This window comes from Culex quinquefasciatus, chromosome 3 (genome assembly GCF_015732765.1).
Source record: "Culex quinquefasciatus strain JHB chromosome 3, VPISU_Cqui_1.0_pri_paternal, whole genome shotgun sequence".
In the NCBI taxonomy this organism is placed as follows: domain Eukaryota; kingdom Metazoa; phylum Arthropoda; class Insecta; order Diptera; family Culicidae; genus Culex; species Culex quinquefasciatus.
Genome location: NC_051863.1, coordinates 131134956 through 131161481, shown reverse-complemented (window position 1 = coordinate 131161481; position 26526 = coordinate 131134956). Strand labels below are relative to the sequence as shown.

Below are 26526 nucleotides of genomic sequence, written 5' to 3'. Positions count from 1 at the left end.
TAATTTTTGTAGCGTCTCAGACTATGCCTCTATGCATTTTTTAACACTTCGAATGATAGTGGTGCCATTCTATAGCACAAAATGTGAAAAACAAGCAAAAAATTTAAAAAAGGTACTGCAAAAACATGAAAAAGTTAGATATGCGAAATGTAATGATAGAAGGTGTGTTATTATAGGCCAAATACTACCAAAAACATGTATAAACTAAACAAGATAAATAAAAATTAAAATACTAAAAATAAAACAAGCAAAACATAAAACAAGAGGTGTGAAGTTTTTCGTAGAACAAAAGTTGTACAAAATGACCTCCTAAACAAGGGAAAAATAAAAATTATCGAAAAAAAATTTTGGGCGGTAGAGGGTTAAGTGTACCGTTGTTTTTTTGTTCCATTTTTTTTTGCTTTAAATTTTCGTATCAAATCTGGAAAAGTGCCAACCGTCATCTCATGAAATTTAAAAGGATGGTAAAAGATTCTAAAGTTTATTTTTGAACATTGTTTATAAGTCCTTTCTTTTAGTTTTGCCAACATTGAAATTTAGCAAAAAATGATATAAAGATAATGTAAGAATTAAGGACCTCATTTTATCATTGATGATTTTTTGATGATTTCTTGGAAAATGTGGATCTAATTTTCAATGTCACAAAAAATCTTTTTTTTCAAGGACTTTTATTAAAAGTTAGCAAACAAAATACTCTTTCTAAATATTATTCGTTGTCTGTATCTCAGAAACTAAAAAATGGATCATAAATGCTAAAAATAAGTAGTTAAGAATTTTCACACATATTTTGTATTTTATCAGAGAAAAAAAATATTTTTTTAAATAGATACAATTTGAAAGTGGTACACTTTATCAAAAAAGCAAACGTACTTTTCAATATAAAATTTGAAATCAAAAAAGGTTTTTAATAGTAGTTTATGCAACAAGTTGCAAAAAGAGGAATTTTTCAGCACGAGTCGTACATTTATCCAACGAGGTTCACCGAGTTGGATAAATACGAAGAGTGCTGAAAAAATCAAGTTTTGCAACGAGTTCCATACAACATTTTTTGCTATTCCGAAAAACACCCATTGAGTGAAATTTTATGTCAAATTTTCATGTATTTTGTCAATAAATCGTTTGAATCAAAAAAAAGTTGAAAAGTGTTACTTTTCGAAACAAGTGCTGAAAAGTTCAACTTTTCAGCACCCATTTCAGTGCTGAAAAGTAGAACTTTTTAGCATTTATTTTGAAAAGTGTTGCTATTCGATTCTGTTATTTTTGGTACAGAAAAGTAAGCTATTTCGTCGTTCAAGAATGACAGGAAAAGTAAGTAGTTTCACGACGGAACTGCAAAAAATATTTTTAAATGTTTTTAACAGGAAAAAATTGGTTTGAAGAAAAGTAAATGGACATTGTGCGGCCTTACCCTTTGCACAATATTTCTAGAGATTTTTTTAAATGTCCATTTTGTTTTTTACTTTTTGGGTGTTTTTGAATAATTCCACGATGCGGTTTAAAAACGCACACGAAAAAACATGAAATTGATTTGCCAAAAAAGCTCCAGATTTAATTTAAATTATATATAGATAGAATTTATTTTATCAATGTCATCAATGTTACAGAACATTAAATGTTAAACCTATTTGGGTTATTAGACGATTTTGTTCCATAACGCCCCAAAAAATACAACAATACAAGTGTTAAATGAAATGTTTGACACTAAATTATAGAAAACCCGTCTAAAAAACCATTTTTAACACTCAAACGCTCGGGTAGTCATTTGACCCCTATTTTTTTTCTTAAACATCCTATGACTTTTGATAGAATTTACCAAATTGGATGCTTCCTAAGATGCTTCCGGTTGCAAAATATCGAGATTTGTCAGTTATTTTTGTAGGATAATGTATTAGGATGATTCCTTGTATCGGCTCCGTGGCTTAATGGTTACGGCTTCTGCCTCACAAGCAGAAGGTTCAGGGATCAAATCACGGTCGGTACCTTTGAAATTTGGAATCAGGAATTGGAACTTTGAATATGAACAAAAACGAAACAGAATCAGGTGGGATTTGAACTCACACCTTTGGATTGATGTGTCTGGGACTCTGACCAGTCGGCCATCTGAAGGTTATAAAAAATGTTGCTATACTTCTCATATTAAATACGCTCTGATCCCTGATTTGCCAGAAGGGATTGGGAGTCTTAAGATAGATCAAGGATCCGTCTGGTGCTTGCTTCTATGTTAAGGCGGGTCGGACAATGCCCAACGACCTCGAAATTGGGCCGCTAGGAACTCTGCCATTCTGAAATGGGTTGTTGGAAGCAGCGCGAGGGCTATCACTACCTAATACCCGGGACTGAGATAAGTTGTATCAGCATTCGGCATATACAAAGTCTGTATGTATGTATGTATGTACGTATGTATGTATGATCCCCATACCCGCAGGCAACTTGGTCCCGAAACACATGTGAGCGCTAGGTGAACAATTCGATCATCTTTTACTCCATAATCTGTACACCCAGGTGCATAAGATTTTTTGCACGAATTTTTATGCTACAAATACCGGCGCATAAATCAAAATGGTTTCCAGTTTCCCTCCCCAAGCGAGCATTCGGCATATACAAAGTCTGATACAAATTATACTTTCCCATAATTTCGCTACCGGTTAGCGGATATTGGATTGGACCACACACACACACACACATAATGTATTAGGATGATTCCTTGATGTTTTGTATCATTTCCGACATTGTTCAGTCGAAAAGTTTTTGTATTATTGATTAAATACCCATATCCAGATTTTTAAGCTAAGATGGCGCCCGAAATGTCAAAATAGCGCAGTGCTTTTTTTGTAATATTGGGACCACTGCGTGATTTTGACATTTCGGGCGAGCACCGTTCATGACGCCATCTTTGCTTAGAAATCTGGATAGGAGGGCCGAGGTACCCCAACGGAATCCGGAATATCTCTGGTAAAAATTGACCATATCTGTCCCCCATCTGACAGTTAAAAATATAGACAAATCTGGATCTTTTGCAACCGGAAGCATCAAATTTGGTCAATTGTAGCCAGATCGACTCGAGGCTCGAGCCAAAATTCTCAGTGGGTTATTGGAGAAATGGAAATAATTTAATGAAAAAAAAAAGGTTTCTTGTACACTCAACCCCCGGTGGTTGGTCACTTTTTCGTTTGACACTTTTTTAGTTAGTACCCCGTTGGTTGGTCAAAGTCAAACTAAAAAGTGACGAACTGTCACTTTTTACACGGCGCTCACGCACACTATCAAAACAAACGTTTGGTGGAGTGTGTAAAAGGGGTGTTAAACTAAAAAGTGACCCCGTTCGTTTGACAACAGTTGGTGTCAAACCATCGGGGTCTGAGTGTAATAAAATAATGCAATTTACAAAAAAAAATCTAATCATAGTTTACAAACTTTTAAAACTTTACAAAGTTTGTCAAAAACTGCTTCTTAAGGTACTTAGAACCTTGCTTAGTATTGGTATTTATTTGAATTTTATTTTTTTTACAATTTTTCAATTTTACAATCCAAGACAAGATCGAGGAATTTTCGAACGACCCCTACATTTCTCAGATCAACTGTGAACAATTCGACAACTGTCAGAACCGTTATCCACACGATCCACACAGCGTGGTATTGTTTACATCTTGTGCCAGAGCGACTCGCGAGTTCAATTCGATTTGTAAACCTTGTGATTATTTTACACCTTTTTTCGTCAAAATGGTTCGAAAACTCAAATTCCACGAGCAGAAACTGCTCAAGAAGGTGGACTTCTTCAACTGGAAGGAAACAAACAATCTGAACGAGGTGAAGGTGATGCGAAAGTACAACGTCCAAAAGCGAGAGGATTACACTACGTGAGTATCTTAAATGAGTTTAATGAAGTAGGGAATTCCAACTGATTCCGACCCCTTTCCAGCTACAACAAACTGTCCCGCAACATCCGTGAGCTGGCGGGGAAGATTGCGGAAATCGACGCCCGGCATCCGTTCCGGACGGAGATGAGCGCGCTGCTGCTGGAGAAGCTGTACGTGATGGGCCTGATCGCGACCAAGTGGGACCTGGAAAACGCCAGCAAGCTGAGCGCTTCGAGCTTTTGCCGGCGGCGACTTCCGGTGGTGCTGCTGCGCAGTAAGATGGCCGAGAACATCTCGCAGGCCACGCAGCTGATCGAGCATGGGCACGTGCGGGTGGGTGCGGAAGTGGTGAAGGATCCGGCTTTTCTGGTGCCTAGGACGTTGGAGGACTTTGTGACGTGGGTGGACGGATCGGCCATCCGGAAGCACGTGCTGGAGTATAACGACATGAGGGATGATTTTGAGCTGTGAGGGGGTCGCCGGGGGGAGTATTTAATAAATGTGTTTAAATTTTAATAAAAGTTTGAATTTCTTTCTAATAATGTGAACTAGTCGGCCTACTTTTTATTATCATTTATTTCAGTTGTGAAGTTTTAGCTGAACTTTGCTCGACAACACTTTAATGTTTATTTTAAACTGGGTATTCGTGCCGTTTTGCCTACCCAGGAGCGCGCCGGCTGCAACGTCTATGTAGTAAAGGTATGTTGGAAATTTAAAAATTAAAACACTTGTGTTACACAATGAAAACTTTGTCAGAGCGTGCAAACACACATGATGACTACTCTTAAGCATCGGCCTTGACTTCCTTCTCTGCGGCGGCCGCGCCACCGTTGGCATCGCCGTTGGTGGCCTTCTTGACCGTTGCGGAGCCCGCTTTCTTTTCCGTGTTTGCCGATGCAGGTGTGACCGGAACTTCCACCACGTCGTCATCCGCAACAACGCTGCTGCTGCTGGCCGGCTCGACGCCGTTCTTTTCCGTGTGCTTGAACTTGTCGTACCGCTCCGAGCTGGCCTTCTCTTCGTCTTCCTCTTCTTCGGCGTCCTCGGTCGGATTGCTGACCTCGCGCAGCAGATCGCCCAGATCGTTGTCGACCACCTCCCACAGCTGGTCCTCGTTGGCGGTTTCCTCCTTCTTTTCCGAGTCGTCGCCCTTTTTGTCCGATTTGGCTGAGGCGTCCGCCTTTTCACTGGAATCCGCTTCCGACGTGACCGATGCGTCGCCCTTTTTGGCGTCCTTTTTAGCCTTGGCGTCGGTCAGCTTTTTCTTGTGGATGCGTTCGGCGCGCATTCGCAGCTTCTTGTCCTCGCGCTGGCGGATGTACAACCGCAGATGGGCCCGGTTCTTGCAGTGAGCCTTCAGCATCTTCTCCGGATCGTCGCGCCGGGGCAGGTACATGTTGCACAGGTCACAGTACTGCACCTCCACCTTCTTGACATGCTCCGCCCCAATGATGACCGTGTCATCGTCAACGCCATCACTGTCGTCCTCATCGTCGTCAGTTCCCGGCCGCCCGGCGGATCCATCCTTCTTGGGCGTCGAAGCGTTATCCTTGCCGGTGTCGATAGTCGGTTCGTCAACGTTGCCCACCTCATCAACCGTGGTAAAGTTCTCCAGGTCGATTTCCGTTCCGGCGTCCTCGTCTTCCTTGGCGGCTGCCGCGTACCGCTCGACGCGGGCCTTAAACTTGAGATGTTCCAGCGAGCAACGGTGCGCCTCGTACGCCATCGGACTCTTGAAGCCGATCTTGCACGTCGCGCAGTACGGCATCAGGAACCGCTTCATTTCCTTGTGACCGTCGGACTTCTGGTGGACCGCCTTGGGCTGACGGAAGTTGAGCTGACACAGCGGACAGTACGACGACTTTTGCTCGCTATCGGCGTCCACCTTTTCGTCCTCCTCCTTCTGGGCAACGCGCTGCTTCTGGCGCATCTCCATCAGCTTGTCGCGGGTCTTGCCGGCCAGTCGACGCATGGCGGCCTTGTGCAGTCCACGGAACAGATGGTTTTGATACTCCTACAATGCAAGTTACGATTAATATCCCAGCAAAACAAACACCATCCAACAAGCTTACCTTAAAGTGAATACACTTGGTTCCGCAGTGACAGCAGCTCAGCTTGATGTACGACGAGTTCCGGTACTTGGTGGTAATCCGGGTGTCCTTCTTCTTCTTATCCCCACCATCCTCGCTCGCGGGTGACCCTTTAGCCTTAACGACCTTCTTAGCAGCGGCCACCTTCTTCGGCGTAGCCGGAGCGTCCTTCTTCTCCTCGTCCCCCTCGCCAACCTCTTCCGACTTGTCCGCCTTTTCAGCCACTCCGCCCCCTTCTTTTTCCTCGTCCCCACCCTCTTCCCCGTCACCACCCCCGTCCTGGGACTTGTCCGCCTTCTCGGACACCTCCTTGTCCGCGTCTTCCGGCTCCTCCTCGCTGTCCTCCAGATCCTGCTTGGAGTCCTCGCCATCGGCAACCGTGGTGTCCTTGTCGTCATCAACGTCCTCTTCCTCCTCCTCCTCCTCTTCGTCGTCCTCCTCGCCTTCGTTCTCGGTCGTCTGATCATCGTCGTCCAGCTCCTTGGCGGCCGCGAGGGCGCGCTTGATGAGGGCCCTGCGAGTTGCGGGGGGAGAAAGGTGTTCATGAAATAGGTATACAATTTACTGAAACATGGTTTTTCGCTGACCATGGAAATGCGACAAAGCTTCATTTTTACGCCAGGTAGATCCAAATTCTCACCAGATAATAAACTATTTAATTATATTTTTCAATCAGTCGTCTTGCAAAACTATCCTGGAACGTTGGGTAAAGTGGCACGAACCTTAAGACCGGCTCCGGAACCGTATTTATCATACCAGTATTAAACACCTCACACTTCGATCATTCTCACGACGAGGTCGGCCTATAGGAGAGTCCCGATTCTCGCTAGGGATTTCCCAGCAAAGCGTGCAGTTCATGGTTCATACTTCGTGAGTCTGGATCTCGAGGCTGGTGTCATTGTCGGCAGTTACCAGCGATCCCAACTAGTTGAACTTACCTGTTGCGAACCGTGCCTTTCGTGTCGATAGACGCTCTTCGAACCATACCAATCAGCATAGTGCACCAAATACACATCCATCCTTCTCGATCTTGAGCTGCTACCCTACAATTTTTTATTACAGATCTTCCGGATATCACCATTCACTTGATCTCCCCACCTTGCACGCGGATTCGATCGAAAACTCCAAGGGCACGTTCGTCTTCCTGCCGCATCGTCCAGGTCTGGCCATAGAGGACTACCGGTCGAATCAGTGTTTTGTACATCGTCAGCTTCGTGCGGCGTTGCACTCGATCCGATGTAAGGGTCTTCCGTCGTCCGAAGTAGGTACGATTCCCAGCAAAAAATACGAGTCCGCATCTCTTTACTGGTGTCGTTGTCGGCGGTTACCAGCGATCCCAAGTACACGAACTCGCTCACCTCCTCCAACACATCACTGTCCATAGTTAGAGGGGTGAGATTTGGGGAGCCGACGTCCTTCGATCCCCTTCCTCTCATGTACTTTGTCTTCGTCGTATTCATGCCAAGTCCTACACGTCCTTACTTTACTTTTGCTGCTCGGACAACCTGCGGGTCATGAGCTGTCTCAGGATGCGTTGCCATCTCGCGGTTCTGGGCTGCTTCTCTCCAATTCCGACTCGGAACTCCCACACTTTCCAGATCTTCCTTCACTTGGTTTAACCGTGCACGTTGCGCCCCCCCCCTCCGCCGCGTTTCAACCGGTTCCGAATTGAACATCAACTTCACCGGATTTATTGCCCGGTTCGGTTGGCGCGCATCCAGCGCGTCCGGCCCACCGGATTCGGCCAGCCTTGGCGACCTTCCGAATACTTGGCTTGCCGTAGAGTTGCGCCAGCTCGTGGTTCATCTTTCTCCGCCACACATTGTTCTTACGTCGTCTTAAGCACTCGCCGTTCGAAAACATCAAGCGCTCGCAGGTCCTCCTCGAGCATCGTCCACGTCTCGTGCCTGTAGAGGACGACGGGTCTTATCAGCGTTTCGTACATGGTGCACTTTGTACGCCGGGAAAGGTGACCAGACCGTAAGGTCTTGTGGAGTCCATAGTAGGCACGACCACCGGTGATGATGCGCCTCCGAATTTCTCTGCTGCAGTTGTTGTCCGACGTCACCAACGATCCGAGGTATACAAAATCCTCCACGACCTCGTCCCCGTCGACTTTCACGCTCGGTCTTATGCCAGCCCTAAGGGACTCGGTTCCTCCTGTCAGCAGATAGATCGTCTTCGCAACATTCACCTTCAATCCAACCTTATCCGCTTCCCGCTTCAATTCGGTGTACCTCCTAGCCACCTCCTCGAACGTTCTGCCGACAATGTCCATGTCGTCGGCATAGCAGATGAACTGGCTGGACCGGTTGATAATCGTGCCCGCATGTTGAAGCCCGCCCGTTTCATGACACCTTCAAGCCCAATGTTGAAACAGAGGCCGGAGATACCGTCGCCTTGTCGCAGTCCCTTGCACGATTCGATCGGGTTTGACATCGCTCCCGAAATCTTCACGCTGCATCGTGACCCGTCTGTTCGCGCACTCCTTGCGTGAATATAGTTTATTTTGGACCAGTCTAGAGTCCACTCGCAGCTGACTTACAACCAGCAGGTCGAGTGGACAATAGATAGATATGTGTGTTGTGTCTGTCTCATTTCTGTGTGCCATACGCACAAGGAGGCAACAACAACAACAGACAGTGCATCTTCGCATTCAGGCCCGAACGGGTAGTGGCCACAATTTTTGTTAATAAAAACCGTTGTTTTGTAACTTGTGCGGTGTTTTTTAATTGCTGGCGCTCCCGAGTGCTGCTGTCCTGGACGAAGTCTTCTTGCCTGCTCTTCGCTGCGCATCGAACATGGTCCTTCGAGCCGGATGGGCAGAAAGTTTCTGTCCGTCCGGCCCCTACAACGTCGACTTCGCTCCAAGAAAGGTAGCTGCTATGGCGGACGCGCCATCGAAGTCAGGAGTTCAAGCTGATGTACGCCACGGTAAACTCCACCATCTGCACCCACAAGCCACAACCTACGCCGTCGTTACGGCCTCCTGTGCTCGACCAGCAACACCACGGAGTCCAGTGAACGAATGGCCAACAACCCGCAGCCACGGTGTACAACGACACCTGCTGCCAGTCCCGCTCAACACCACCATCATCGTCAATCAACAGGTCGTACGACTCATCGTCAAAGAACCTGCGAACTCGGAGATTGTGGACGATAATCGACATCGATCGCAGTTGGATAGACTGGTCCAGCTGTAACACGTGCCGCACCGGTACCAACTTGCGTCGCAACGGCGATCGAGCCCAAGGTTTCCACAAGGATTCATCTGGTCAAATCATCGCACCAAGTTTCCACAAGGATCAACCCGGGACACGTCGTTCAACAAGTTCGGCCAGCGCGGCCGGGTCCAAGTTACCCACAGCGGATAAACTTCACCACGGGCTGAGTTTCTTTTGTGCCTCCGAAAAGCCGCCATCGCTGAGGACTTCGCCGCTAGCCGCTGTCTGCTGGAATTACGGTAGGAACCGATCACGGAACTCCGGGGCGTCCGGAGACAAAGTTGGAAGCGAGCCACCAGTTCGTACATGGTCCTTCGAGCCGGCAATTTGATCGTGAAGGCAGAGGGCGATTGTGAACACGATGGCGGATGAGTCGATGGAGCTGGGTCCGGCTACTCAGGCCGAAATCTTTGACGTCGAGCAGTTCTTGGAGGATTGTGACGAGGAGTTCGCGTAGTCTACAACAGATGCGCGCCGAGGAGGAGTACCAGAGGCAAACCACGGCAATCATCAAGCTTCTTCAGCACACCAATATTCTTCTGGAAACTGTCCACTAAACTTGACAAAGAATCAACAGACTGAGCTTCTATCTTGGGTATCGCGAAAAGAGAGTTCAGGTGACACTTGACAAGAACTTTCGGATTCTGGTACCGATCCGTCAGAATCTCCATCGCGATGTCGTAGGTGTCAGCAGAAACCTTGAGGTTCGCGATGTGTTCGGCAGCTTTTCCCACGAGCGCGTGCTTCAGGTAGTGGAACTTCTGAATGTCAGACAGTTCCGGGTTCGAGTCGATAAGCGAGGAATAAATGTCGTAGAACGAGACCCACTTCAAAATATCCCCGTCAAAGTCCGGAATAGAGATGCTCGGGAGCCGAAGAGCACCGTAGGCTATGCCAGAACTGATGCTGGACGCCGAAGAGTGATGAGGTGGTTGGACAGAAGAGGTTGGTAGAACTTGTTCATCTTGACCGGAAGTTGACGATTGCTGATCTGGACGGCTGGTTTGAGCTGACGGAACTTCCCTGCGAGCCGCACTGTTAAACTGCTTCTTCGCTTGATCAGGAACGTTTCGATGGAGGAGAGTGTTGTGTCTTCTTCCGCCGAATTCCGACCAAGGATCAACTCCAGCCAGTCACGAACCATTGCGCGTTCTGACAAAAGGTTTCCCACAAGTGTGGATCAACCTAACGAGGACCACATATACAACACTTCGACGAAGCTGGCGCCTCAACCTCACCACCAAAGGATTCCTGAAATTACCATTTCAGCGGGGGCAGACAACGTCCATTGTTGATTTCACCATTCTGATCAGCTTCCCGGGAAAGCCGTTCTCGTGCATGATCTTCTCCTACACGCCCTACTTGTACCTGCAGTCGGGTGTAGACATCTTTCACCGTCTTCAGGTGACGACATTTCTCGAGGATTTGTCGGAGTAAAAATATTTGATCCATGATAGCGCGCTCTCTAGCCCGTCTGGTAGGACCCCACAACCGTGATGCCGCCCTTAGGCTCTTTTTTTTTAATTTGCAAAAATGGCATTTTGGGCGCCCTGGGGCTTCCTGAGGGGGCGCTTTATCTTTTTCAAGAAGGCGCAGCACAAATCGGCAACTTGGCAAATTTGCAAAATGCAAAGTTTCTCTTGGGCCCTGCTGAGGGCGCCAAATGGTTTAAGGAGGGCGACATTTTTGTTAAAGAACTTGTTAGTCGACGACTAACCTCGACTAACCTACAGCTCAGCCCTGATTGCCGCGGTAGTTTCCGCAGTCTAGCTTATCGGCTTTTTTGTAGATGGAACACACGACACCATCCATCCATTCCTCCGGTAGCTTCTCGACCTCCCAGATCTTTGAAATCACACAGTGAAGCACCCTCGCCAGTTTCTCTCCCCCATATTTGAAGAGCTTACCGGGTAACCCATCCTTGCCGGTAACTATGTTGTTCTTCAGCTTCCTGATCTCCCTCTTCACCATCTCCAGATCAGGTGCTGGGAACTGTTCATCAGCTGCGGGCGCTCCAAGGTTGACTCCAACGCCGTCCATGTTCGCTTCATCGCCGTTGAGTTGCTCGTTGAAGTACTGCTTTCACCTGTCCAACACTTCGCTTTTGTTTACGATCAGGTTGTCCCTGTACACGTCGGCTCGCGGCACGAAGCCTTTCCTCCATCCGGACCTTCGAAATCACCAAGTGGATTGACCTACCCAACTGCTCTCTACCATATTTGAAGAGTTCTCCGGGTAACCGATCTTCGCCAGCGGTCCTGTTGTTCTTCAGCTGCCTGACCTCCCTTTTGACTGTCTCCAGATCAGGTGCCGGGAAGTTTTGGTCAGCTTCAAAGCCACTGAATCGCCCATGAGGTGCTCGTTGAAGAACTGTTGCCACCTATTCAACCTCTCGCCTTTGTCCATGAGAAAGAATCTGCTGCCGGCGTCCCGACACGTATTGAAGACCGTTTTCTGCTGTTTCAGCGCTAATTTGTATCGTGCCACGTTCTCGTCGGTTGCGGCTTTCAGCTTCACCGCAAAAGCTGCGCTCTTCTCGTCGAACTAGTGCTGTTTTCTGACTGAAAGAGTAATTGACATCCCGTGAACACTCCCCAATCCCCATTCAAAACCAAGATATTTGATATTACCCGACACGGTTCCGGATGCGGCCACCAGTGATTCGCAGGACCGGTCGTACGGATTTTACCAAAGTTTCAGGATAGTTTAGCAGGTCGATTGATTGAAAAACAAAATGAAATAGCTCCGAAAATTACAATTCATAAAGCGGCCAGGCCTACTACGTAAAATTAATCGCAAAGATGATTCTTCGAAAAGGAACAAGTGAGCAGTTCTCTAGGATTTCGGTCATTCGATTTTTTTTGTATTTTTTAATCCGACTGAAACTTTTTTGGTGCCTTTGGTATGCCCAAAGAAGCCATTTTGCATCATTAGTGTGTCCATATAATTTTCCATACAAATTTGGCAGCTGTCCATACAAAAATGATGTATAAAAATTCAAAATTCTGTATCTTTTGAAGGAATTTTTTGATCGATTTGGTGTCTTCTGCAAAGTTGTAGGTATGGATACGGACTACACTGGAAAAAAATAATACACGGTAAAAAAATTTGGTGATTTTTTTATTTAACTTTTTAAAACTAAAACTTGATTTGCAAAAAAACACTATTTTTAATTTTTTTTTATTTTTTGATATGTTTTAGAGGACATAAAATGCCAACTTTTCAGAAATTTCCAGGTTGTGCAAAAAATCATTGACCGAGTTATGATTTTTTTAATCAATACTGATTTTTTCAAAAAATCGAAATTTTGGTCGCAAAAATTTTTCAACTTCATTTTTCGATGTAAAATTGAATTTGCAATCAAAAAGTACTTTAGTGAAATTTTGATAAAGTTCACCGTTTTCAAGTTATAGCCATTTTTATGTAACTTTTTCAAAATAGTCGCAGTTTTTTATTTTTTTAAATTAGTGCACATGTTTGTCCACTTTTAAAAAAAATATTTTTGAAAAGCTGAAAAAATTCTCTATATTTTGCTTCTTCGGACTTTGTTGATACGACCTTTAGTTGCTGAGATATTGCAATGCAAAGGTTTAAAAACAGGAAAATTGATGTTTTCTAAGTCTCACCCAAACAGCCCACCATTTTTCAATGTCGATATCTCAGCAACTAATGGTCCGATTTTCAATGTTAAAATATGAAACATTTGTGAAATTTTCCGATCTTTTCGAAAACAATATTTTCAAAATTTTCAAATCAAGACTAACATTTCAAAAAGGCCAAACATTGAATATTACGCCCTTTTAAAATGTTAGTCTTGATTTGAAAATTTTGCAAATATTTTTCAAAAAAAAGATCGGAAAATTTCACAAATGTTTCATATTTTAACATTGAAAATCGGACCATTAGTTGCTGAGATATCGACATTGAAAAATGGTGGGTTGTTTGGGTGAGACTTAGAAAACATCAATTTTCCTGTTTTTAAACTTTTGCATTGCAATATCTCAGCAACTAAAGGTCGTATCAACAAAGTCCGATGGAGCAAAATATAGAGAATTTTCTCAGCTTTTCAAAAATATTTTTTTCAAAAGTGGACAAACATGTGCACTAATTTAAAAAAATAAAAAACTGCGACTATTTTGAAAAAAGTTACATAAAAATGGCTATAACTTGAAAACGGTGAACTTTATCAAAATTTCACTAAAGTACGATTGCTAATTTGATTTTACATTAAAAAATGAAGTAGAAAAATTTTTGCGACCAATTTTTCGATTTTTTGAAAAAATCAGTATTGATTCAAAAAATCATAACGCGCTCAAAGATTTTTTGCAAAACCTGGAAATTTCTGAAAAGTTGGCATTTGATGTCCCCTAAAACATATCAAAAATAAAAAAAAAAGTGTTTTTTGCAAATCAAGTTTTATTGACAAAAAGTTAAATAAAAAATCACCAAATTTTTTTTACCGTGTATCATTTTTTTTCAGTGTAGTTCATATCCATACCTACAACTTTGCCGAAGACACCAAATCGATCAAAAAAATCCTTCAAAAGATACAGATTTTTGAATTTTTATATATCATTTTTGTATGGACAGCTGCCAAATTTGTATGGAAAATTATATGGACAAACTAATGATGCAAAATGGCTTCTTTGGGCATACCGAAGGCACCAAAAAAGTTTCAGCCGGATAAAAAAATACAAAAATAAAAATTGAAGAAAAAAGACCGATTTCGTAGAGAATTGCTCAAGTTTAAACCGAGTACTTACTTCTTCGACACCCCGGTCGTGTCCAGCGTGCGCTTCGTGATCCGGCCGCTGCCCACCCCGTCTCGGCGCACCGGCGGGAACCGCCGCGTCCGAATCGGCATAATCTCGCGCCGTGTGTTGAACCGGCTGGTCAGGATGCCGCCCCGGCGCCCATCGCTCCTGAAACGACTCGTTAGCCTACCACCCCGCATACCGGTCGGTGGCCCACCCGGCCCCCGTCGCATCAGATGCGGCGGCAACGTCGACCGTGGGCCGGAACTGCGCAGCGAGCTGGAGCTTCCGCCGCGTGAAATCCTCGGCGGACCCATCGAGCGCGGCGGTCCCATCGAATCGCGCGACTTGTCACCGCCGCCAACTCCGCCTCCTCCGCGGCCCCGGCTGCTGCTGCGGTTATCAAACCGTTCGCTCGAGCCTCCTCCGCCGCCCGACGACGAGTGGTGATCATTGCCGGCGCTGGCCCCGCCACTGCTGTTGCGTTTGTCGTAGGACGACGAGCTGTCATGGTACCGACCGGAGGAGCTTCCGTCGCGGCCACGATGGTAATTGCCGCCGTCACCTCCGGCACTGTAATCTCGCCGGCCGCCTCCCTGCGCGCGATTGGTTGTATTCAGTTGGTGTTGTTGTTTGTGGTTGTTCCGTTGTTTGCAGCGTTAAATTCAACGTAGAAGCGTACGATTTCAGACGCAAAGTCGTCATATCGCGTGTAATTTCACATACAGGAGAAATTTCAAAGTTGATGAAGATTGAGGTTGAGAAATTAGTATCAATGGGATTGTTTGAGGTTGGTTTGGTATTTTATAGATTTTTATTTTATTTTTGGTATTTTTGTTTCGTGGTAGAGGTGCTAAGATGTGAGCTTTTTGGTAGCAGTTTATATGTTTCTGATTTCGCTAAAGATTAAAACAGACTCGTAGGAACGCCGGATGTGCAGCAGCAGAAGCAGCTCTTTCGGCTGGCTTGCTCTACAAGGGCGGACGACTTGACCGATTCGGCCAACACGCAACGCAGAAGAAAACAAAGAGACAACGGTCTGCTGTGCACCGTTCGGCAAAGTTCGTTTCTTGATCTTGTCAAATGGTGGAAAATATGATTTCGCTCTGGTTGATTTGCTTCACGTCCCCCTGAGAATGCACACTGCACTGCAACACCTTGGTCTTGCTCCGGGTTCTCCGGGACAATTCTATCGCGTTCTCGCTCGCTCTCTCGCGCCCACACACAACCCTCGATGATGATCTTTCGATAGGCAGGAGACAACACACAAACTAGACTCGGGCAGGGAGATTGCTCTCTTCGAGTTCGTCGTCAATTGCAACGGGATTCGTGACACTCTCGTCCTACAGCTTCGCTCTCTCTCTCTTTTCGTAAAAATCTTTGTTAAAAAAATCTTGCATCGTTCAAATGATCACTTCACGCACGCAGCTTCGCCGACTTGTCCTTCCGTGAGCAACAACACCCCTTGAAGATAAAACCTGACGCAACCGGAAGATTCCGGCTTCCGTCTACAACTTGATTCTTCTTCCAGTGACAGCAACTTCCGGAGTTGATCGCGCGTTCGTGCTCTGAAACAAAACTTCCTCCAGCTCTCTCTCTCTTTTTAGTGGTTTGATTTCACCGAAAACGCGTTTTCGCTTCAGAGAAGCCTTCTATCGCATCTTTCAGGTCGCTCTCTCAGGCTTTCATGGCTTGCATAGAGGAAGCGTGTGTGTGAAAATAGTTCATACTATCTGTGTTCTAATTCTCTTCTAGTGGGATTGGTTTTCAATTATGGATTTTTGAGAAGGTACAGTAAACAGAAAAAATAGATTAGCATAGAAGGGTAAATCGATTGGCAAATTAATAGGACAGATTCTTTTCTTTTGCTGAGTGTTAACGAGGGTAAATCTTAAAGAAATCAGTACTGGTTGTTTTGTTTCTGTTTGCACTCGGCAAACGCAATAGATGATACCTACTAGATAGTGGGGCGCAATTACCTGCGAATGGTCCGCGCGAGGGCGCTTCCGGTCCGGCGAGCGACGATCCCGGTTATCCTGAGGAAAATATTCCTTGATTAAAAGTTGTCTCACTGTTCCAAAACCAGCATTTCCCAAACACGGACTTCACATTCAAGCATCAAAGCCCTTTCCAATACTTTAACAACTCGTTGAATGTTCACTTTGTTGCTCTCACTGATCTAACCTGAAAGCATTCCACTTCCCTGCTATTTTTCTGATCGTTTCTCCTCTGATCGCCTTTATAGATTTATGGATCAAAATTCTGAAACATGGTTAATGCGTTTGCAACACCAATACATAACTCTTTGATTAAGGTGGTTTTCGGTTTTATCAATGATTTTTATAACATTGCACGGCTTCTGTTGTATGTTTGGCACCATCCAATATGGTGTTGTCTGGTCACAGCCGGCCTATCAGACAAAATCCGGGTATTTCCAGGATTTCACGAACATCTCTGCTGTCCTCTATTTCCAGTTGGAGCATCAATCGTGGTAAATGGAACTGGCTGCGTACTTCTACAATGACTTGGCTCTTATTTGTCTGCCCAGCCACTGCATCTTTGCTCCCGAGGCTACTTGATTACGACGTCGGTGTTTGGGAAATGCATTTCGCCCTCACTCCAAATCGATATGTTTTCAATTGCGTAACAACTTTCCCGCAACAGCAACCAACCTTGTACGAATCGTTCCGCTTGTAGTGTCCGCCGCCCCCTCCACTTCCGGGGCGCGTGTCCTGTCGCGAGTACCGGTTGTTGTCGTACCGGGACGAGCGGTTATCGTTGTACGAGCTGCTGTTCCCTCCGCCCCCACCACCGCTGTACCGATTCCGCGAATTGTCCCGATCATTATAGCTGCCGCCGTGATGATAACCTCCACCACCGCCTCCGCGGTACGAGCTACCCCCGCGGGAACCTCCCCGGCTGTGGGAGTACCCTCCGCGACCCCCGCCACGGTTCATCTGGCCGGAACGATAATTCGGCTAGAAAGAAGCAAACGAAAAAATAAACTGTTTTGAAAAACCGCTACGCCTACTCGGCCGGTTCCCGTTCGTTTCGACGCGCGCCTCCACGAAGGCCAACACTTTTTTTCTACCAAAGATGGCGTCGACCGGGTGGTTTAGCACCCGAAAAACTTTATTTACCTGGAAAACCATCCCGAAAGCGCGGTGCGAACCTTGAAAACTATCACTTTTTGTAGCTTGCCAACTGGGACACACTTTGCGCTAGTTTTTCCTTGAATTTAGTAAGTTTTTGCAACGATTTTATCGCAAATAAAACGCTCCCACAGAAATGGCTGCCGTGCCTCGGAAAAGTTCGGCAAATTTTCAAAGCATCGCGGCGCGGCGGCGAAGAAGATCCCAAAACCAAAGTTGACAGCTGTCAACCAGGGGGTAGATTGTGAAAAGTGCCACAGGCTACCAAACGAGATGAACTGTGAACATTTGTGGATCGTTTTCAGGAGGAGAATAGGGTCATAAATTTTTGTTAAAATGATAGTTTTTCCATACAAGTCTCCATAATTTTTTTTCGGGTTGATCATACAAAATGGGACCGGGTCCGGTGGTGTAGGGGCTAACGTGGTAGCCTCTCACCCCAGTAAGGCCTGGGTTTAATCCCAGACGGACCCAGTGGCATTTTTCGAGACAAGATTTGCCTGATCACGCCTTCTATCTGATGGGGAAGTCAAACGTCCATTTGCGTAAAAGAGGTTTTGGGTGAATTGGGTACTAAATCCCTATGTCAATTTTTATGTACAACGGTAAAAAACACGATTAAAAACCATTTCTGATCACCTTTTTTCATTTTAATGTAAAAAAAAAAATGTCAAGACAACATTTTTCGATGGATCAACTATGGTTCCCTTGGAACGAGCTGTCAAGTAGGAGCTTTTCTGTCAAGAAGGACCGCGAAGTTAATTTTTCAAAATTGATTTAAAAATCCATTTTAAACTCTTTGTGGTCGTACAAAGGGCCATTGTACTCAGAAAAATAAGCTTTATCGCTGTAAACAATAATATCAGCAATCTAAGCTTCGTTTTAGGACCCAATTACCACGCACAACCTCCGGACGCAAAAACAGGTTTCAGAAAAAAGAAGTTTTGAAAAATATAATCAAAATTGCAGAAAAAAAAATGTTTTTGAGAGCTGAATTGGGTCCTAAAATGAAGCTTAGATTGCTGATATTATTGTTTACAGCGATAAAGCTTATTTTTCTGAGTAGAATGGCCCTTTGTACGACCACAAAGAGTTTAAAATGGATTTTTAAATCAATTTGGAAAAATTAACCTCGCGGTCCTTCTTGACAGAAAAGTTCCTACTTGACAGCTCGTTCCAAGGGACCATAGTTAATCCATCGAAAAAATGTTGTCTTGTCAATATTTTTTTTGCATTAAAATGAAAAAAAGTGATCAGAAATGGTTTTTAATCGTGTTTTTTACCGTTGTACATAAACATTTACATATATGTACCCAATTAAATTCAAACTACATTAAAATTAAAGTCACTTTTAGCACGGACGAACTTTTAGGTTATAACTTTCAGAGATTAAAACATTTTTCGTTAGTTAAAAGTACTCTATGAACATGAAGAAGAACTACTTGCCTAACCCTCTACAATCCAACCCCGCCTTTAGACGGGCTTCGATTTTAAAAATCTTCAAAAATCTAATTTTCAACCAACTTTTAATCTTTAAAAAGCATTGGAAAGAAGTACTCTTAAAATTTTAGAAAATGTATGGGTTGGAAGTTTTACTTGTTTTATGTGATTTTGCCAATGTTTTTAAAAATGTCATTTTTTAGGGGTCAACATTGGCTGTGTTTGTTTAACTAACATTTCCTATATTTTAAGTAAAAATAAGTATGCAGTAATTTGTGTAGTGTCCCAGATTATGCTTCTACGCATTTGTTTACAATTTAAATGATAATGGTGCCGTTTTATAGCAGAAAATGTGAAAAACAAGCAACAAATTGAAAAAGTGACTGTAAAACCATGATAAAATTAGATAGGCAAAATGTAATGATAGGAGGTGGTAGAATAGGCCAAATACTACCACAAAAAAAAAAAAACATTAACTAAACAAGTTACATGCAAATTAAAATGCTGAAAATTAAACAAGAAAAACATAAAACAAGAGAAGTAAAGTTTCTCTAGAAAAAAAATTTGAGCCACGGATTGAGCACACACTTAAAATATTTTAATCTGTTTTCAGGGCATTTAAATAAACATTTTTATCAATCAACAAAACCAGTTTGAAGACATTTGGTTGTATCGTTGTCGAGATATAGATATTTGACGAAGGCTGATTTTCAAATAGTTCATTTAAAAAAAAGATAAAATTATTTTTTTGTTTATCATATGAGAAATAGAGGGCTTCGTGGCGCGTTGGTCAGCAGCTTCGGCTGCCGATCCCTAAGTTGCTATGGGGCGTGGGTTCGATTCCCGCCTTATCCTCCTGGCCTTCTATCGGATGGGGAAGTAAAACGTCGGTCCATTTGCGTAAAAGAGGCTTTGGATGACTCACTACACATAACCTTCGGATGCCTAGAAATGAGCAGAAACTTTCAACAGAGACCACCACATTTTTGTATTTTAAAAAAAGCAAAATTCAAATATCGAGCTTCGTCATGCACACGGGATATGTTTGGAGAGTCTTCACCCCAACTTTTAGCCAATTTGGTCCATCCCTTCTCGAGACATCGTGGCACCCGTAAATCAACTCGATGTTTAGAGAAAAAGGTTCATAAAGTTCGCTTTGCGCATAGCAAAATTTTGAGTTTAAAACATCTCTTACCTTCTCTCTTACTCAGTTTAATCAGGAAATATCTTCATGAAACTTCCAGGAGTGATTGAAAATCATGTTTTAAGTGAATTTCATAAATTTTATGTGTAATATGGAATTTTGAGATTTTCTACATCTATATAACCCCTAATAATTATATAGCCTAAAGGCGAGGAAGGCAAAAAATGAGGCAATAAATGTATTCTGATACTTAAAACTTTAAGAGGCAGTATTTGTAGATTCTGCTCGGTTTGTTCTAGAGGTCGTATCGAGGTGCTCCGATTTGGATGAAACTTTCAGCGTTTGTTTCTCTATGCATGAGATGAACTCATATCAAATATGAGCCCTCTACGACAAAGGGAAGTAGGGTAAAACGGGCATTGAAGTTTGAGGTCCAAAAAACATGAAAAATCTTAAAATTGCTAGCATTTCCGTAAAACTTCATCAATTCCAACTCTCTTAGATGCATTCGAATGGTCTTTCGAAGCCCTTCAAAATGCGCTATAGACATCCAGAATTGGTTTAACTTTTTCTCATAGCTTTTGCAAATTACTGTTAAAAATGGATTTTTTTAAAACCTTAATATCTTTTTGCAACAGCCTTCAACACCCATACTCTCATAGGTCAAAAGATAGGTTATTTCATGGAGTATAAGCTTACGGTATTAACTTTTTGGCCAATCGCAGTTTTTCTCATAGTTTTTCAATTTTATTAGAACAAACATTTTACAACGTTAGTTTTTGCCCTGTAGGCCAAGAAGACGGCACTTTTTGGTCTCAATTTTGTCATATTCGGAATCCTCGGACAATTTCACGTAAGTTCGAAGTATTGGAGTTGTAATTTTGATTTAAAAAATAATTAAATAAAACATTTTTGAAAAAAGAAATAGATCTTATTTACCCTGTTATCAATACGTCAAATGCTGTATCAAGTAGGCGAAAACTTTTTTTACCCCTAATCCGACCAAATTCTAAATAATATTTTAATTAATTCTAAATGGCATTTTTTCCAATCAAATTCAAAATTCCAACACCTCAATCTAATGTAAAAAAAAATCTGAGGATTCCGAATATGACAAAATTGAGACCAAAAAGTGCCGTCTTCTTGGCCTACAGGGCAAAAACTAACGTTGTAAAATGTTTGTTCTAGAAAAATCGTAAAACTATGAGAAAAACTGCAATTGGCCAAAAAGTTAATACCGTAGGCTTATAGTCCATGAAATTCCCTAACTTTTGACCTATGGGAGTATGGGTGTTGGAGGCTGTTGCCAAAAGATATTAAGGTTTTAAAAAAATCCATTTTTAACAGTAATTTGCAAAAGCTATGAGAAAAAGTTAAACCAATTCTGGATGTCTATAGCACATTTTGAAGGGCTTCGAAAGACCATTCGAATGCATCTAAGAGAGTTGGAATTGATGAAGTTTTACGGAAATGCGAGCAATGTTAAGATTTTTCATGTTTTTTGGACCTTAAACTTCAATGCCCGTTTTACCCCATTTCCCTTTGTCGTAGAGGGCTCATATTTGGCATGAGTTCATCTCATGTATAGACAAACAAACCCTGAAAGTTTCATCCAAATCGGAGCACCTCGATACGACCTGTTTCACATCGGTGAAAAACTCGCTCTTAAGTGATAAAAAGATAAAGTCCAAATCATAACCGACAACTTCGCCCAAGACGCCCGGTCAGATCTCACTTCTGAAAATACCTACAGATTTTCGAATATTCCCATGCCCATTTTGTATGACCAGCCTGCAAAATTGTATGTAGACTTGTATTAAAAACTATGGCTTGGTTTGGCATAGTAAAAAACATGGAAAAAGTTTCATCAAAATAGATGAAATGCAGGAAAAAAATAATTTCGTAAACTTAGAGATTTACTTGTAGACAACAATAAAAAGCCGAAAAATAAATATTCCCGAAATTGATAAATTTGCAATTTTGCAATGGATTAGTTATACAGTCCAGGCTCGATTATCCAAAGTTCTCACACAAAATTTCACTTCGGATAATCAAATCACGCTTTTTATTAATTTTCTTCAGCAGCAAATCCCCACGAAAACCTGCTGTTTTTCAAAAAAAAAAAAGTTGTCCGATTGGAGTCAAAACCGATCGCGTCGAAAAACCTAGTTTTTATTCTTAAAAAAAATCATATCTCAGAATCCTGTTAATGAAACTCCACCATTTTAGATATGTTTTGTAAAATTGTTCGAGGAATGTGTTTTTTACGAAAATTACGAAATGCTACCGTAACACGGCTAAGGTCACCCTAAAATACGGGTCTAATTATTTCGGCCTCAATCGAACAACTATTTTTTCAAATCATCATATTTTCGTGGGGAATCGCTTATTTTATTCTATTATTAATTTGATCACCGAGATCAAATATTCCCACCAATCTACTTACTCAAAATTTCAAAAACTTTCTTCTAAAATTTGTGTCAGTTTTAACCGAAACAGACCGATCCAAATTAAATAATATTTTCTTATTTTGGGTTATCTAGCTCAAATATGTCCCCAGAAATAGGCAATCAACCATTCCAAATTGACTATTATGTTAAAACGAGAAAAAAAAATCACCATGATTCGATTACCCTAAGTCCTTGAGAAACCTAATTGAAGCTTCGGATATCCGGGATCGTTGCGAACCCGGACTTTAAAGTGATTTAGAATTTTTACATCCAAGGCGGTGATTAAATAATGAAAAAACGTATTTTTAAATTTAATAGAGAATCAACCATTCAAATTTTACTGAAATGAGGTCGCAAAATTCGAATTTGATGTTAAAAGTAAAAGAAAATAAAAAATACGAAAAAAATGTTTTTGTCCATGAATCGATTATCAGAAGTCTCATTCAAACCTTCGGATAATCGTACTTGGGATAATCGAAACTACGGATAATCGAGGTTTCGGATAATCGAGTCTGGACTGTACTAAAAACGAAAGTATGATTTTGTTTTCATAAAGTTTTCTTAAAAACTCTAGCATCATTGGATTTTTCCTAAACCAGTGCGCTCAAAATTTGTAAAGAGAATTTAAAAAAGAGGAGGGAAATAAGCATTGAAAAATATTTCCAACGGGTGAATAAAAAAGGTATATGCTTTTTTGACGGTTCTTATCATAATCTAAACTTAATATAATAAAGGTTTCTACAAATTTAGAAGCCTAAAAAAATTTTACCAAACTTTGTAAATAAAAAATCTAAGAATGAAAAGAATGAGGAAAAAAATACTGCAATCAAAATCCCAATCAAAATCCATTTTAACATGCTTCCAACGTCCAAAAGATCTCTTACGTTTTCGCGCCAAGATCGCTCTCGCTCTCGTTTAATCTCTCCCTCTCACGCGCTCAAATTCTCTTCGCACGCTCTCACGCCGGTCGCCGACTACGATGCAAAACACTGAGTTTTCTGCACGAGGCAGCGCGTCGCGACGTCGTCGTTGCACCATGCTGCTTCATTCGCCGTTTGGAGCGCGCCCGAGTAGGTTCTGTCCGTACACGTCTGTTGAAGTTTTGTCTGGTGAAGTTCTGCAGTGGTGAAACTCCACGCGAGAATCCGCGATTTTATACAAAGTTTCAAGTTATTGTAGTGCACACCACACACAAAGGTTCGGATTGTCGTTCCGGTTCGCGGAACAGCCGGGGGTTTGACGGGTGTCGAGTGACCGCCCGAGGAAGAATGTGCTGATTCGGTGAAGTTCTGAAGTTGCTTCTGGAGTTGCCGGAGACTGTGTGCGCGCGTGTGTTTCGGTACGCCGATTTTGAGGGCCTTGGCCACGGTTGGCCGGTTTTTGGCCATTTTTTTAAGGTTTCGTGGATGTTTTGTGATAAGGTCGCCAACAATCTCTGGAGAAGTGAGGCAACTCGGAGTTCGACAACTTTAGAAAACCGGAAGCCTTATCTTGATTGGAGAATCTCCGAAGAGTTGCAACAAAGTTGTCGCGCTTGAGTGGGTTCGAAGTCTAGTTTCAATCGGGTGACTTCCAGTGCAAACAACGCGAAAAAATCGTGCAAATTTGAACCAGTGCGTGCCGCTTACTCCCTCAGTACACTGAGCAGAATCAACACGGTGAAAGAATGAAGTTGGAGTCACGAAAAGGGTTCAGCTTTGACAGCTTGTCAGCGGTACCGGCACAGAACAGCTGGTCCTGAAGAGTGCGAGTGCGTGTGACAATAGTAGAAAGTGTCTCCGGGGGTCAACGCCGGATAAGACGAAGAAGATATCGAACGGTGAAGAATAATCAACGGTGAACCTGAACCAAGGTTAGAAGAGGCCGCCTTCCCAAGCTAGTGCAAGCCGTTTTTGGGGGTCTTCGACAGTGAAGTTTCGGTCGGTATTGCACAAACAAGTGGCCTTCCGTCGTCGTCGTGTGGCTTTTCCTCTGTACTTGATACAGTTGGAACCTAATAGCTGTGCGTGTATTGGCGACTAGTGTGTGTTTATTCGTGTGCGTTGTGGTTTTTTATGTGATTCGCGGCTTTCGTGCTTTTTTATTATTTTTGTGTGAGTTTTTTTTTTATATTTGTTGCAACACAAAACGCGACCAGACGAAGATCTATAACTTACCGTTCCGTCTGTACGAGGAGTTTCGACGAAGGCTGTTGTGGAGCGGTTTAAGTGTCAGCAGGCAGGCAGGCAGTGTTTAATCAGGTGAAGAAAGTCGTTTTCTATACAATTGCAAAAGCAATTTAAACGCCTACCAACCTACGTGATAGATGCTTGTTCAAGCAAGCAATGTGGAATGGGGATCTGTGTTTGTAGACTTGATGTTTGTTCTGAGTGTGGGGACATTCTTTTCATAGTTGTGCATTTTAAATTCATCGTTATCTCGATAGTTCAAAAATAGACATTAATCTTCCGAAGCTTCATTGAAAAATGCATGTCGCAGTAATGAGATGTTTTATGTATTAATCAGCCAATGGAGATTTTTTGCGATTCCTTTGTGAAACCACTTACTTTTCCTGACATTTTCGAGTGACGAAACAGCATACTTCTCATCACTAAAATTAACAGTACTGAAAAGTTCAACTAATACTTGTCGAATATGCACTTAAATATTGTATATTTGAATTTGACCACATATATAAATATATTAACAAACTTTTCTTAACATGCTGAAATGATTTTAAACGGAGTAAATTTCATTCTTAATTATATCCAATTGGGTCCTGATTTTTTTTCAAAAAAAAAAAAAAAACGAATTTGACTTTATAGCTGTCGGCCACCATTGCTAGTACCAACCACTAGTGTCTTCCTTTTTATCTACAAGGACTTCGCCGCCCTGGGCTCCTGAGTGTATGAAAGTATTGCACGGAGCGACGGCGCCGAATACCCATATTTACACAAAGAATTTTTGAGCGCCCGCCCCGGGATTCGAACCGGCGACCTCTGGATTGTGAGTCCAGTGCGCGGTCCGATTGATCCACACGGGCGGGACAATTGATTTTTTTTCTTATATTGCTAATATTATTGTTCACTACACAGTAAAAAAAAACATGGTAAAATTACATCTAAAAAGGAGTACATCTTTTATGTCAGAAAAAAGCTTTAATTTTACCTCTTATAATGTGTAAATTTACATCTGGCAGACGCTAGGAAAAAATATCTGTAATCCTAAAAAAATATCAAACCGGCGATAGTTATATCTCGCTTACTAAGTCCGCGCCCCAACCCGCACGGCTAACTCGCCGCTGTGAAAACAGGATGATCAAAGCCAATGTACCTCTATGTACCGTATATGCAGTAAATACAGTATACAATGTACGGAGCACATAGAGCTACATTGGCTTTGATCATACAGTTTTCACAGCGGCGAGTTAGCCGTGCGGTGGGGCGCGGACTTAGTAAGCTAGATATAACTATCGCCGGTTTGATATTATTTTAGGATTACAGATATTTTTTCCTAGCGTCTGCCAGATGTAAATTTACACACTATAAGAGGTAAAATTAAAGCTTTTTTCTGACATAAAAGATGTACTCCTTTTTAGATGTAATTTTACCATGTTTTTTTTTACTGTGTATGATAAAGCTTTTTTTTTTTCACCGCATAACACTTGGCCAGTCAGGAAATCGGAAAAGTCGGGAATTCGCCAAAATCCGCAAAAAAAATCGGGAAAAAGTCGGGAATTTGTGATTTTTTGTCAAAAAGTCGGGAAAAGTCGGGAATTCCAAGCATACTAGTTTGAAAATTATTTTCTAAAGCTTGATTTTTTTGTAATATTTTGTACAATTTTCAAATTAAATTTACTAAATTTCTTCCTTACTTCAAATTTGAGGTTCTTTTCACTATTTCAATCTACTTGTGAATGAAACGGGTTATTCCAAATAAATATTTTTTGTTAATCAAATAAACTTAAAAAAAGGCCGCTGCAAATATTTTTTTTTCGCCGAAAAAAAGCTGTACATTGGAATTTTGATCGAAATATGATTTTAAAAGCAAGAAAATGCATTTATAATTGTTTTTAGTTGGTTAGACTTCTATTTCCTTTAAAATTTAGAAGTTTTTTGAAAAAATATATTTTTTGCCCCCTGATTTTTTGAAGGGGGGGGGGGCGACATAAACTTTGAACAATATTTGCAACGGCCTAAAACTTAATACTGAAAAATTTATATAAAAAATAGCCTAATTTTAACGACTGTGGCCAGAATCGTAAAGATGATTCTGTCGAGGATTCGGTTTTATTTTGTCACATTGATTGAATATTTGAAAAAAAAAGATTTTAAGTTGAGTTTGGCAATGGTTTTTTTTGCGGTAAATATTTCAAATTATTTAGCTAAATTCATTGAGGCATTTCAAATTTTTTGTACATATGTTTCGCTTAAACT

At 42.3% G+C, this 26526-nt stretch overlaps 5 protein-coding genes across 6 annotated transcripts in view; 3 read left to right on the top strand and 2 right to left on the bottom strand.

The window, feature by feature from the left end:
- Nucleotides 1–3653: 3653 nt before the first annotated feature.
- On the top strand, nucleotides 3654–4367 carry LOC6051407 (U3 small nucleolar ribonucleoprotein protein IMP3). Its single transcript, XM_001867817.2, has 2 exons — nucleotides 3654–3857; nucleotides 3920–4367. Exons 1-2 carry the CDS (start codon nucleotides 3721–3723, stop codon nucleotides 4326–4328), a joined length of 546 nt encoding a protein of 181 aa, XP_001867852.2. The 5' UTR covers nucleotides 3654–3720; the 3' UTR covers nucleotides 4329–4367.
- A 48-nt stretch (nucleotides 4368–4415) lies between these two features.
- On the bottom strand, nucleotides 4416–17250 carry LOC6051406 (zinc finger protein on ecdysone puffs). Its single transcript, XM_038262006.1, has 6 exons — nucleotides 17066–17250; nucleotides 16598–16903; nucleotides 15905–15961; nucleotides 13935–14521; nucleotides 5930–6461; nucleotides 4416–5871 (listed from the first exon to the last, which is right to left on the bottom strand). Exons 1-6 carry the CDS (start codon nucleotides 17075–17077, stop codon nucleotides 4642–4644), a joined length of 2724 nt encoding a protein of 907 aa, XP_038117934.1. The 5' UTR covers nucleotides 17078–17250; the 3' UTR covers nucleotides 4416–4641.
- Nucleotides 8403–10851, top strand: LOC119769464. Its single transcript, XM_038262007.1, has 2 exons — nucleotides 8403–8967; nucleotides 9058–10851. Exons 1-2 carry the CDS (start codon nucleotides 8870–8872, stop codon nucleotides 9500–9502), a joined length of 543 nt encoding a protein of 180 aa, XP_038117935.1. The 5' UTR covers nucleotides 8403–8869; the 3' UTR covers nucleotides 9503–10851.
- On the bottom strand, nucleotides 10853–12034 carry LOC119769465. Its single transcript, XM_038262008.1, has 2 exons — nucleotides 11802–12034; nucleotides 10853–11732 (listed from the first exon to the last, which is right to left on the bottom strand). Exon 2 carries the CDS (start codon nucleotides 11209–11211, stop codon nucleotides 10906–10908), a length of 306 nt encoding a protein of 101 aa, XP_038117936.1. The 5' UTR covers nucleotides 11212–11732; nucleotides 11802–12034; the 3' UTR covers nucleotides 10853–10905.
- A 5945-nt stretch (nucleotides 17251–23195) lies between the features above and the next one.
- LOC6051143 overlaps nucleotides 23196–26526 on the top strand; it is a 326944-nt gene continuing 323613 nt past the window's right edge. The window contains exons 1-2 of one of the 2 annotated variants that reach the window (XM_038259340.1): nucleotides 23196–23963; nucleotides 24249–24351. The gene's annotated coding sequence lies outside the window, so the exon portion shown is untranslated. Of the gene's footprint in view, nucleotides 24031–24248; nucleotides 24352–26526 lie in introns of both variants that reach the window. The other variant, XM_038259339.1, reaches the window with a different exon arrangement.